Consider the following 11,721-nt stretch of genomic DNA (forward strand, 5'->3'; position numbering starts at 1 on the left):
GCAATAAAGACCAAATTCATCTTACAACTCAAAGCATAATATTTTATCATGGATTCAAAATTGAAATTACATTAAGAGAATTGCTTGACAAGGTCTATATCGCTATCATGCAACCACTACATGCCACTATAGCCATTATAGTCTTGTATTTTGAAATCATTTCTTTGTAATTTTAGATCCATGATATTGCTTTTTGAATACATTAATCCACAAAAGACCCATGTTTAATAATGTAAAGAAATATTAGATATAATAAGCCCTTTATAATGGTTATATTCTCTTTGTAAAGTTGAAAAGAAATAAAATGAAATCAAAATTGAGATATTAAAAACCTTCTTTTTATGCTTTCCAATATTTTTTGCAATCATTAATGCACCATACAACATCACTATCAACTCCCTTGTAAGATTGATGCTACTAAAAATAAAAAAACGTAAAAAAATAAAAAACAGAACAATTAGACAAATATGTTAATTTACTTTTAGAAATACTTTATTAAGTTATTTTATTTCATTTTTGCATTACACTTACATGTACTAAATACCAAATTCTTATGCAATTAGAAGCCAATCTTTTACCTCATCACTTTTAGCACCAACATACACCAACCAACACTTTATGAAACACAACCAAAAAAAAAAAAAAGAACTCCCAAAAAATATCACTTCAACCCAAACATTGTTTTGAAACACATGATATCTCAAACAAACAAGGGTAGATTCTAACACCCATGTAGGATGAGAGCACACATTTCAACAATACATGAAAAAAGGGCATTCATGTATCAGCACCAAGTACCAGCATGAAACACAAACCCTAAACCACTCTAAAACATTGAAACAAAATGTGCACTTCACAACATACATACATCATACTTAATTAAGGGGAGTATTGAATAGACCCATGCTTTTAGTAAATAGACCCACTCTTCATGAAAAATATGGTAATCATGTGAGTGTAGTTGGTTTTTATTGGTTACATATCCAATAGTGGAGAAATGAATAGTGATGTCATTATTTTTATTTTATTTTCATGATGGTGAGGATGAGTGGGTTGATTTAGTAAAAACTTGAATCTAATCTCCTTAATTACTTATCATGTATAAGAAAGTAGAAGCAAAAAATGGGGAATAATAAAAATTATAATACAAAGGAAATGGGATAAAAATGGAGGCGAGAGCGAAAGATGGAGGGGGGAGGCAGTCAGAAAGACGGCGAAGGAGATAATGCCGCAGATATTGCAAAGCCAGTGACACCATCGCAAAAAGCGAAAAGGGCCACCACACAATCCACAACAACAAAGCACTGATGGACAACAACAACAACAAAAAAGAAGCAAAAAAACAAAGAAGAAGAAGGAGGAAGCAAGAGAGAGAGACAGAGATTGAGAGGGCGTGGCTTCCGTTACCGCGGACTGATTTGCAACGTGTTTGTGTGAGTGCGGGAGTGAGTGAGTGAATGAGTGTGTGTATGTGGGCGCATGCTGGTTGCGCTGCGTTTGGTATCGACATGGGGAGGAATTGACGTCTGTAGCGGTGCAGCTCAGTTTCTCGTGCAACGTGGCGTTCTTGTTGTTGCGTTGCTGCTGAAGTAGGGTGGCCAGGATTTCGGATGTGGCGCTTGAAGTTGGCGTTTTCGGTACTGGGCGCTGGGTTCATGTTTACTCGTATTTGTGTGGGATTGATTGGTTTTGAAGATGTTTTTGGGCATTGTATGTCAATTTCGTGTTGTAGAGGAGATAATCTTTGTTGAAGCGAGAGTTCGTAGATTGGTCTGTTTTTTCTTTTGGGGTTTCTGTTATTTGTGGTAATTGAGTCAATTTTAGCCTTCATGGGTATCTGTGTTGCCTTAGATTAGTCGTCGTGTTGGATATCTGCAGCAGTTCACTTTCCATTGGAGTTTGTGCTAGAGGCTGAGCAGACTGCTGAGCATATGTGGAATTAGTGTACAGTTTGAGTTTCAAGTTCGAAATGACGTAGTGGAGAAGTAATGGGGCAAATTCCTGAATTGAATGAGGTTCTGCTATTTGGACTTTAACTCTATTGAAGTCGTACATGTCGTTACACGCTGTTGTTTGTTTGTTTGTTTGTTTGTTTTTTTTAATTGTTGGACGTGCCTGTTGCCTCGAGTGAAGTTTTCTTCATCCAGCAAATTGAGGCATTGTGCGAGAGTTAGAATTTTTTCTAGATACAGATTCAGAATTCGTTCCTCATTGCTGGAAGTGCTGGTTTTCCCTCGAAAGAAACATAAATTGGTGTGTGTTTGTGTGTGTATGTATATATGTGTGTTTTTCCACTTTATTCTCTAGTTATTTTAATGACACGGATAGTATTGCTGTGCAGATACATTTCCAGGACTACTGCAGAGTTTTGCTCTAGGACCTCGTAGTGCGAAAATGGCCTCAATATGTTGGCAATCGCTTGGCTCTTCTTCAATGTCAATAGAAACCACTAGATCAATATGTTTCACAGCTTCGTCATTGCGAAGAGTGTCAGGACAGTTTTCCGGACGAGGACGCCACTCCTCCACTTTTTCCACTTCACATAATTCGATGAATAGGTTAATTGATAGGCACCCACTTCAGCAAGCTCGAAGCAGTTTTTTCCAAAACAAGGTAGGGAATCCAAACAAGACAATTATAATCCCTGTTAGGAAAACTACGCTGATGCCCATTCAGGTTCAACGTGTGAATTTTAAGGCGTCCAGGTCGGTGACGATTCCTTTTAAAGAAGGGGCGTTATCAGCGAATGAATATCTGAAAGAGACCGAGAGAATAGTCAAAGTCACATTCCCTGACTCTACAAGAATCGAATACCTGGGGGATAGAACGTGGCGGTCCCGTTTGCGTCCACTTACATTCATATCAATCACTGCGACTCCCAGTGTTGAAATGAGGTCAGCCTCCCGTGAAGTTCCTGATTTTTTTATTGAATCTTTAGCGCTTGGCACATACATGACGCTGTATAGTTTAGGGTTGAAGAGTTCGCATCATTCTTGCTGAAATAAAGTAGCCTCTCCACTTCTCTCAGAGTTCATTGCTATGTCTCTCCCTCAGTAGATGAAGACTGGAGCAACGTCTGTCTTAGAGAGTTCTGCATTTTGTTAGATAATTTTCTCCAGTAACTGTTGTCTCTAAGAACAGCGTTCATATTGCAGGGTGTCTTTTGAAAAGGGTGCCCTTCGCCTTTATTCAGACACACTCTTCCTCGACTTCACTGGGGTCCCTGATGATTTTGCGGTAGCAGATTTTTCTTTCGTGTTGGACGGTGGCATGCGTGCAGTTCCTCGTTCTCCAGAGATCACTACTATACGGCATAACTGTGATTTCACGGGATCTGTTAGCTTAGGGCTTTCTACTGATCTCCCTGCTGCATTTGCATTTATACCTGAGATCCTTTTAGTGCGGGCAGGGGATGAAATTCTTGACCGTATCATTGGTGCCATGGAGGGAGCATTGCTGCAAGGCATTATTAGAGATTATAACATCTGGTCCCGGATGAAAAGCAGAACGAAGATTGCTAAATCTAAGCAAGCTGTTGTGCCCTTAAAGCCCTCCACAAGTTGATTACCCTTCAAAAACTTTAAATCCATGGCACATGCGCATTGCAGAGGTTTTGCTGACTCTCAAGACTGCTGTTTAGAGCGTCCAGTGAGCATCCACATCCGGGTCTCTTAGAGCCAAGATTAATCTTAGCTTAAGAAATTTGATTGACCATTTTTCAGTCCAAGCCCTTGTCTCTGGCCATATAACCATTTGGCTTGTAACCCTGATTATATAATGAATTCTATAGAAAATCCAGTTAGTTTTTTGGGAGGAGATGTACAAATAGAGGGTTGGTGGTAATATACCCAGAAACACAGAAGTGTGTCAAGTGTAGCACTACAACGTAGGAAAAGACGTCTTTCTTTTCTTTTTTATATATAAATTTATTTTTGTGTTATATTCGTAACTGAAAACATCATTTCTGAAACGTTAGAAGAGAAAGTAGTTTAAAGAGAATGCTGGTATTGGCTTCGGATGTCGATCATGACTGATTTTTTCAAGTGAAGAGAGATATCCTCGTTGCTCTTTTTGGTCCACATATGACTTTTCTTTTCTTTTTATTATCTTACACCGTTATTTTAAAGCTTCAAATAATTCATTTTCTATGTCTCAGTGATGCTTCATGTGCACAGTGAAGATTTGTTTGTTTTGTCTAGGCCATCTGTTTTTTCTGTAATTTGTGAGGTGGTTCTTGGATTCAAAAGCCATTTGTAGTTATCGTGAGGAGCAGGTATGTAATTCTCTCAGTTTTCCTCTCCCCGTGTATAGCTTGAACACAGTAATAGAGGTTGAAGCCCACAAGTTTCCTCTATTACTGTGTTCAAGCAGTGTCACCCAATATCTAGGATACACTAAAAATCTGTTCCTATGCATTAAAACTATTGCAGTGCTTCAACAATGATATAATAAAGGGCAATTACGTCACATTAAACATAACAAGTTATATATATATATATATATATATATACACACACTTAACTGTAGTATTTTTTTCTTCATGAGAACAAGCTAATATTATCCAATGTATGAACAAATATACAAAAAATAAGTATAAAGACATGTATATATAATACAACATACTTATTAATTACAATGCGTTTGTGTCCACTCATCGAATTATATTTAGTTCTCTTTCTTATAACTCAGCATGGTAACTTTTACATAGTACCTCTTTAAAAGGTAATGATAAATTATTGGTAAAACTTACATGAGAAATTGTCAAAGAAAAAATTCATTGGTTTTTAAAATAATGACAGAAATATCCATATCCATTATAACTGCCAATTTATTTTTATAAAAAGTAATTAATGTGAGATAGAAGTGACAATTCTTTTCATATATATGAGTAGGATAAAATAATGCTAGAAACAGATGGAACAATATACAAATAAACATATATATATATATATATATATATATAATATTTTATTATTTTATTTTCATTTACTTGATTTTAATCTTCAAACATGTTGCTCTTCAGTATTTAAATATAAAGATTTGTAATTTTCTTTAACTTTTTATCTTGAAATAATCCAATGTTTTTTATTATAGTTTCTATAATCTTATTCTTTTTGTCATTTGTGATTATTTAAATAGTAAATAACTTATTACATATTTTAATGATTTTATAATTAAAATTATTTAATGAATAGGCACTATAAGCTTTTATAACTATTCTTTACTTTTATTATTGTATGCAACTTAATTCTAATATAAATTATCACTCACTTAAATTCATTAATTTAATTTTAATTTGAAACCTAATTAAATCAAGTATTGGCAGTTATGATTCCAATGATAAAGTTGAAGTAAATTCTAAATCTTAGAACTTTTGTAAATATTTACCATACTTTAAGAATACTCTAATTCTGAAAAGCTCTAAATCCATAATCTTAAGAAATCTTTAAAATTTTAAAAATCTTTATTCCTAATAAATCATATTCTTAACTATAGCAATTATAAACCTTAAATTTTATGATCTAGGAAATAAAAATATATATATATAACAAATAAAATTGATCCAAATAAGACAATTGTATCATCAAAAGCACACTAATACTCTCTTCCAACAAGGATTAAGAATTGATTCTTGACTATGCCATTTCCAATAATTTGTCTCTCATATTAATCAAAACATCTACATTTAGTTTGAATGACTTCAATTTGGATGGTTTTGCTACAGTCAGTTCCACTATCTATCTCATGCTTGGCAAAGTCTAACTAAACATTCAACTCAATCTTGTATTTAAAAACTATTAACTTTTAAGTATTTTAATAAAGCAGTTTAAGACCATAAACAACTTCATCTAAGAAGCCACTTTAATCTACTATAAGAATTTATAAGAAAAATCTATTTAATATGTTTAAAATTGTTATTGTAGAATCTAAAAAGGTCTATAACAACACTATTTAAGAATTTCTTAAATTATCTATGTTTAAAATTTATTCTTCGAGTGTTTGAGATTTTATTTATTTTTTTAAAAACTATGTATAAGAAGAAATTTAAAGAATAAATATTGGACTGAAAATATTTATCCGATAGTAGTATCATAAGAGTTCTAAAATTGGGGTGCAAGAATTATAAATATAATTGAAGGAGAAAATGATAGCGCACTTGTGCAGCCTTAGAAAAACTACTATCAAAACACTAAAAAAAATTAATCTTGTATATATAATAGCTTGCAAATCAAACTAATATGTATCTTTTCTATATATGCACCTATGTTATATTTGTATATATATATATATATATATTAGTATCCAACCAATTATTATTTTATAGTAGATTTGTAAAATTATTTTTATGCTACATAGAAAGAAACCAAATAAAAATAAATAAAAAATGATGCTAGTATAGATACTTAGAAGAATCAAAATGTAATGATTTAGTAAAAAATATATAATCAATAATGAGATTTCTGTAACAAAAATACAATATTTTTATATTTTATATTTTTTTACTTAATATGATTGTGCTTTGTATGTACATATATATATTGAAGACATAAAGAATTGCTCTAATTAAATTTTTAGAAATATCAAATAGAATTAAAAAAGAACATGGAAAAAATATTTATAAAATCCGAAACATTTGGCTCAAGGACCGTACATCATGAATTTGTTTTTGTAACATACATCCATATTACCTAAATAAATAGAAATGGATGGAAACAAGTAGAAATGTGCTGTGTTAATGACATCTTTCAAAAATTATTATTTTAAAAACATATTTAAGTTTTTCATTTTCTTTCTTTATTCATTGTTGAACATATATTAATTGATTTTTGATAATTCTGTTTAGATAGATGTCGCTGACATCTTCAACTTTGCATTATTACTTCATGGTATAATTTGTTTTACATCTAGACTTAATAAATCCACTTAATTTTTTAATGCACACGTCTCCTCCAAATACTTTGTTTTTATTTCTGCAAATAGATAAATACTATCCATAAGGAAAACTTTAAAAGTTTATACATAAGGAAAAGTTTAAAAGTTTATCCATAAGGAAAAGTTTAAAAGTTTAAAAGTTTAAAAGAATACATCTTGGTCTAAAAAATTTCATCCTTGCTACAAATTCAAAATCTAACAACTCACTTTCTTATTCCTTTAATTTCAGTTGCAAAAAATTATAGATATGCAATACTAGAAGGAATTCGCTCTAATTTGTCTTCCTTGATTCAAAAACACTCCGAATTAAGAATAGTAAAAACAGATCTCTCCATCAGTCAACAATTTTGCTCCTTATACATTCCATAAATAGAAGAAACAAACCTCTGTAAGTTTTTAGCCTTGCCCTGATGCCCGAAGGTCACGAATGTGGTATTTATCATTCATCAACAACATTCAAACATAACCAAAGTTTAGTTGTTCATGGCAGGCACTTAACTGTGAAGAAACCATAATAAGTTACTGCCTCCCAACAGGATTTCCACCCCATCCAAAGAGCATGACCTCTCTTAACAACAAGCACTTGCTTGTGGATTTCACAGATCCAACAAAACGAATTGATCTTCAAAGATACAACATGGCCTCCATGGAAACATAGTTTCAGATGGCAAGCCAAAAAGAGAGAGGGAATACAATATTCCCAACCTCAGAAACTGGGTCCCACACAGCAAGCATTCATCACCACAGGTAAACCTGGCTCCAACGTTAAGATGCAAAGATTCCAGTGCAAGCAGAGCACCTACAATCCAACATCAAAGCTGCGACGAACATAACCAACATAAGTTCCATCTCTACACACTAGGGGCAAACCAAAAATTACAACCTGAAACCACAAGCATGCAGTGCCTTCCAATTCCCATAAACAGGCTAATCCTCTATTTCCTGTTGAAGCTTCAACTCGTAGGAATCGACCAATTCTTTTACCAAAACACTAGTTCTGTACAGAGACTGGTACAAGGAATATAATTGAACAAGAACCTATATGGGTTGTTTCTTCTAGACATGTTCATTTGGTCAGAACTGAGCAGAATCTGGTCTTGGGTTTGGTGCATAGGTCTCGCTGTGCGTGGTTAGATCCCCGCCCCTTGAAGTTGCTCTGCGCTGGTATGACGGTCGTTCATGTCGAGATTTCAGAGGATTAGTTGTTTCTTTCAGTATATTGAGCAAGGTTGTAGCTTTATCCTTGGCGCGTGGCGTTCCGTGCTCTTGCAGAGCAGCTAGAGCGGCTACAGCACCGGCTTGTACAGCTTGGCCTTTGAAGCGCAGGTTATGATTGGCAAGTTGGAGGAGAGCAGCTGCAGCGTTCTCTCGCACAGAAGCCCAGTCGTTTGACCCTCCTCTGGTTGAGGAATCTGAATCGCTCCCTGCACGAAAAATTGCTTCGTGTTAGGCAACTGCTCAGTGTCACGATAACTTTCGTGCTATTTCAGAAAAGGCAGTCTTTAGACAAAAGAATAGCTTTGTAAACAAAACTCTTAGGAGGACCAATTACAAATGAAACGCATGTATCGAGGCCGTTTATGCTGTAGACTGCTAACGGATCAACGTAAGTCCAATGCGTTAGATTAGTTGAGAAAGACACTGTGAGGCATCGATGAGTTGTTAAATTTTTAGACCTCGAGCACATATTTGGTTCTCCTGGGATCGTAAAGGTTTCAGAAAGAAATTAAAATTTAAGTTCAAGAACGAATGGGGTAGAGGAGCTTAGGAGACTAGAATTCTCATGCAAATAATTACACGGAGCTTCTTCAATATGTTCCTAACCCTAAAACCTCCGAGAGCTGAATTGTGAAGAGAATGTTTAAATCTTCAAATACCTGGAGCACCCGACCTGTCCATTCCTGCGTTCAGAAGGCCAACGAATACTGCAACCCCCTGCCCCTCGCCAATGGCCGAGCGTCCTTCCTGGACCCCAGCCAAGTTGGAGAGAACCAAAAGCGCTCGGCACACCAAATCCGGTGACGCTTCCTGCACCAGCTGCAACAAAATGGGCACCACGCCAGCCTTTAGGAGCTTGCTCTTGTTGATATGTGCAAACGATAGGTGATACAATGCCATGGCGGCATCGCGCTGCGTGCCAGGAGGTCCCGAGCGCATGACCTTGATGAGAGGAGGAATGGCACCGAGCACACCGATGGCCATCTTGTTCTCGTCGTTCAAAGCCAGACTGAAGAGCGCACCGGCAGCGTGCTCTTCCACCGCTTCGGATCGTCCGTTGAGCAAATCAACGAGGCTGGGAATCACGGATGCTCTGGCAATTTTGATCTTGTTCTCGGTTGCAAGTGACAAATTCATTATCGCAGCGACGGCATTGACTTGCACCTTGACATACCGTGACTGCAGCAAGGGCAGCAACGCAGCTAACAGCTCGGGCGTACACAACGCAAGCCTGTAATCCACACCGGGTTTAGTGTTCCGTGTGAGTCGACGAATCTCTGCGGCAGCTTCCTCCTGCTCGAACGGTTGAGAACTGTACAATTTCTCAACTAACTCTACTTCGATGGCACCCCCTTCTTGACGTGGTGCTTCGTTAGGTCTATCCGTCCGATAGGAATTGGGCTCAGTCTGTAGATTTAGAGGAGTTTGTCTTCTGTGGGGTTGATAAGACGGACCATCTCCTCTCAGAACAGACGCTGATGCAGAATGAATGTACCTGTGACCCTGGCCACGTGAGGAAGACGGCCACTCGCCGCTACTGTTCCCATTAGCATGCCCTGAACCATGCCGAGATCTCCCATTGACAGAGCTTCCATGTTCCACCGAGTAAGTTCCTCTGTCGAATTCTCGGGAGGATTCTCTAGATTCGGTTGCACACATCTGAGAATGGGTGGAGCGTTCCCCCTTGACCCACAGAGGTCCTTCGTGTTGTTCCCGAGTAGAGGACCATGCAGGGCGCTCGGCTGGTTCAATCTCACCGTTACTTACGTCAAGACTAGGCTGAGCATCATACCTTTGCATGTAGCCCTCGCTGTCACTGTGGGGTTCCGGAAATTCGTCCTCATCTCCGAATCCTGGTCGAGGTTCAACACTGTTAAATCCAGGCCTGCTATCGACAACAATCGCTGGAGTCGAGGGGTCGCTGCCATCGCTCACAAATGTCGTGCGGGTGCAGCTCTCGACCAGTTGTGTTGCATGCTCAAGGGTTGGGATTTGGGGCTTCGAAATCTTATGCTTTCCGCACCACGTCTGGATAGTAGACAGGAGGTTTTGGTTGGGCGTCAGGTTGAAATGATCCAGGATTTGGCCAGTTTTAAAACAATGCCGGTTGCCTTGCTGGAACCATATCTGTATGCATTGACGTTCATAGCTGATGCCGGAGGCGACAATCACGGGTTCAGCCATTAAGGATTTGGAGATCGGGCACAAAAATTCCGTTGGGAAGTTTTTCCCGGATTTCCTGGACTTGTGGAGGAAAGACCACGAGCTCTTCTTTGGCGAATCAGCCATCCCTTCCCCATGAGCACCATTAGCGATTCTAGGTGAGCTGCCTGGCGTGATGCCCGAACCACTGGGGGAGGAAGAATCTAGCGCTCCTCCGCCAGTCTCGTCGGCGGTAGATGCCTCGCCATTCTCCTCCTTCTTAGCATCTTTAGATTTCTTCCTCCCTAAATGCATGCGATACATGGCCAGGGAGATGGTCTCAGTCAGGATCTACTACAGATGGACAGAGAGAGGAGGAAGAGAGGGGGAAAAAAAAAAAAAACTACACCACCTCTCTGTCCATCTTCCACTCACTGCCTCGTCTAGGTCAGAAAAACCACGACGTTACCTCAATAAATAAAAATAATAATACTAACACACCAGCCCGCTCCGCAACCCACTAAGCTACCAACACGCAAGAATGTTGCTCTCCCTCAAACACAGGCCACCCTCAAGGCCTGTGACAAAAACCCTTCAAAGGAGTCCGAAAAGTAGCACCCTGATGTGGCAGCACGTACAACCTGTAACTCCCAGCCCTATTCCCTACTCACACTACTACTACTACTGCTGCTACTTCACATCCTGCCATCCCTCACAGCAACAACCCCCACAGTTTCACCGAACACACAGCAGCAGCAGCATCCTTCCAAAGCCGCGATTAGAGCAAACTCCTCCAAAATGAATCCAATGAACACCAACACGGAACGCGCTTAGCGAACTGAGCTTGACTTAGTAAAATCCCATCACATGTTATCCCCACAACCTTCGCAACCCCTTGCGGGAAAAATGTAATACGATTCTAAATGGCCCCAATCACACCCTTGTCCAGCTATCATCCTCCCCATAGAGAGAGAGACACACACTAAAAACAAAATAATATTATTAATAATAATGATAATGTGAAGAAGAAGAAGAAGAAGAAGAAGAAGTTGAAATTCTGCACCAAAACTTGAGCCCCGAGAACGGCGTCGCCAATCCGTCCGATCATCGCACCGCCCGGATCATACGGTCAAAGATCCTCGAAATCCCGACTGAAATGTCAACTGAGTGTGACGAAGTCTACGCGAAGAATATGTGCAGCAGACAGGGGAAATTGGGGAGGGAGGGAGCGAGGTCGGGAAGTCGGGGGGGGGGGGGGTGGGTCTTAAGCCAGTCTTGAGGAGGAGGCCGAAGTACTTACTTCTCCAATCCCAATAGACTTCGATTACAGCATGCGAAATTCAAAAGCAACGCCCCAAAAGATCTTGCGAGTCAGGTGTCCAGCCTGGCACTCACTGGCTTTTCTACGGATGAGATTGAACTGGGATC

General features: G+C 38.5%; 2 protein-coding genes across 4 annotated transcripts; one reads left to right on the plus strand and one right to left on the minus strand.

The window, feature by feature from the left end:
• The first annotated feature begins 1,391 nt into the window (after positions 1-1,391).
• LOC112280425 (uncharacterized) lies at positions 1,392-3,940 on the plus strand. Of its 3 annotated transcripts, none has more exons than XM_024515911.3 (4): positions 1,392-1,637; positions 1,879-2,015; positions 2,342-2,894; positions 3,156-3,940. In XM_024515911.3, the coding sequence occupies exons 3-4, from the start codon at positions 2,395-2,397 to the stop codon at positions 3,562-3,564; spliced, it is 909 nt and encodes a 302-aa protein (XP_024371679.1). In that variant the 5' UTR covers positions 1,392-1,637; positions 1,879-2,015; positions 2,342-2,394; the 3' UTR covers positions 3,565-3,940. The 3 variants fall into 3 exon arrangements, with proteins under 3 accessions (XP_024371679.1, XP_024371690.1, XP_024371670.1); XM_024515922.3 differs by having other exon boundaries at positions 1,951-2,015; XM_024515902.3 differs by lacking the exon at positions 1,879-2,015.
• A 3,576-nt stretch (positions 3,941-7,516) lies between these two features.
• Positions 7,517-11,218, minus strand: LOC112286575 (U-box domain-containing protein 38). Its single transcript, XM_024528562.3, has 2 exons — positions 8,811-11,218; positions 7,517-8,357 (listed from the first exon to the last, which is right to left on the minus strand). Exons 1-2 carry the CDS (start codon positions 10,615-10,617, stop codon positions 8,008-8,010), a joined length of 2,157 nt encoding a protein of 718 aa, XP_024384330.1. The 5' UTR covers positions 10,618-11,218; the 3' UTR covers positions 7,517-8,007.
• Between the last annotated feature and the right edge of the window lie 503 nt (positions 11,219-11,721).

Source organism: Physcomitrium patens, chromosome 1, assembly GCF_059467195.1.
Source record: "Physcomitrium patens ecotype Gransden chromosome 1, ASM5946719v1, whole genome shotgun sequence".
Taxonomy (NCBI): domain Eukaryota; kingdom Viridiplantae; phylum Streptophyta; class Bryopsida; order Funariales; family Funariaceae; genus Physcomitrium; species Physcomitrium patens.

Coding starts and splice junctions, on each gene's coding strand:
- LOC112280425 (XM_024515911.3), top strand. CDS start 2,395: ATGGCCTCAATATGTTGGCAATCGCTTGGCTCTTCTTCAATGTCAATA. Junction 2,895..3,155: donor ACTCCCAGTGTTGAAATGAG/GTCAGCCTCCCG, acceptor TTCATATTGCAG/GGTGTCTTTTGAAAAGGGTG.
- LOC112286575 (XM_024528562.3), bottom strand. CDS start 10,617: ATGTATCGCATGCATTTAGGGAGGAAGAAATCTAAAGATGCTAAGAAG. Junction 8,358..8,810: donor GGACAGGTCGGGTGCTCCAG/GTATTTGAAGAT, acceptor TTTTTCGTGCAG/GGAGCGATTCAGATTCCTCA.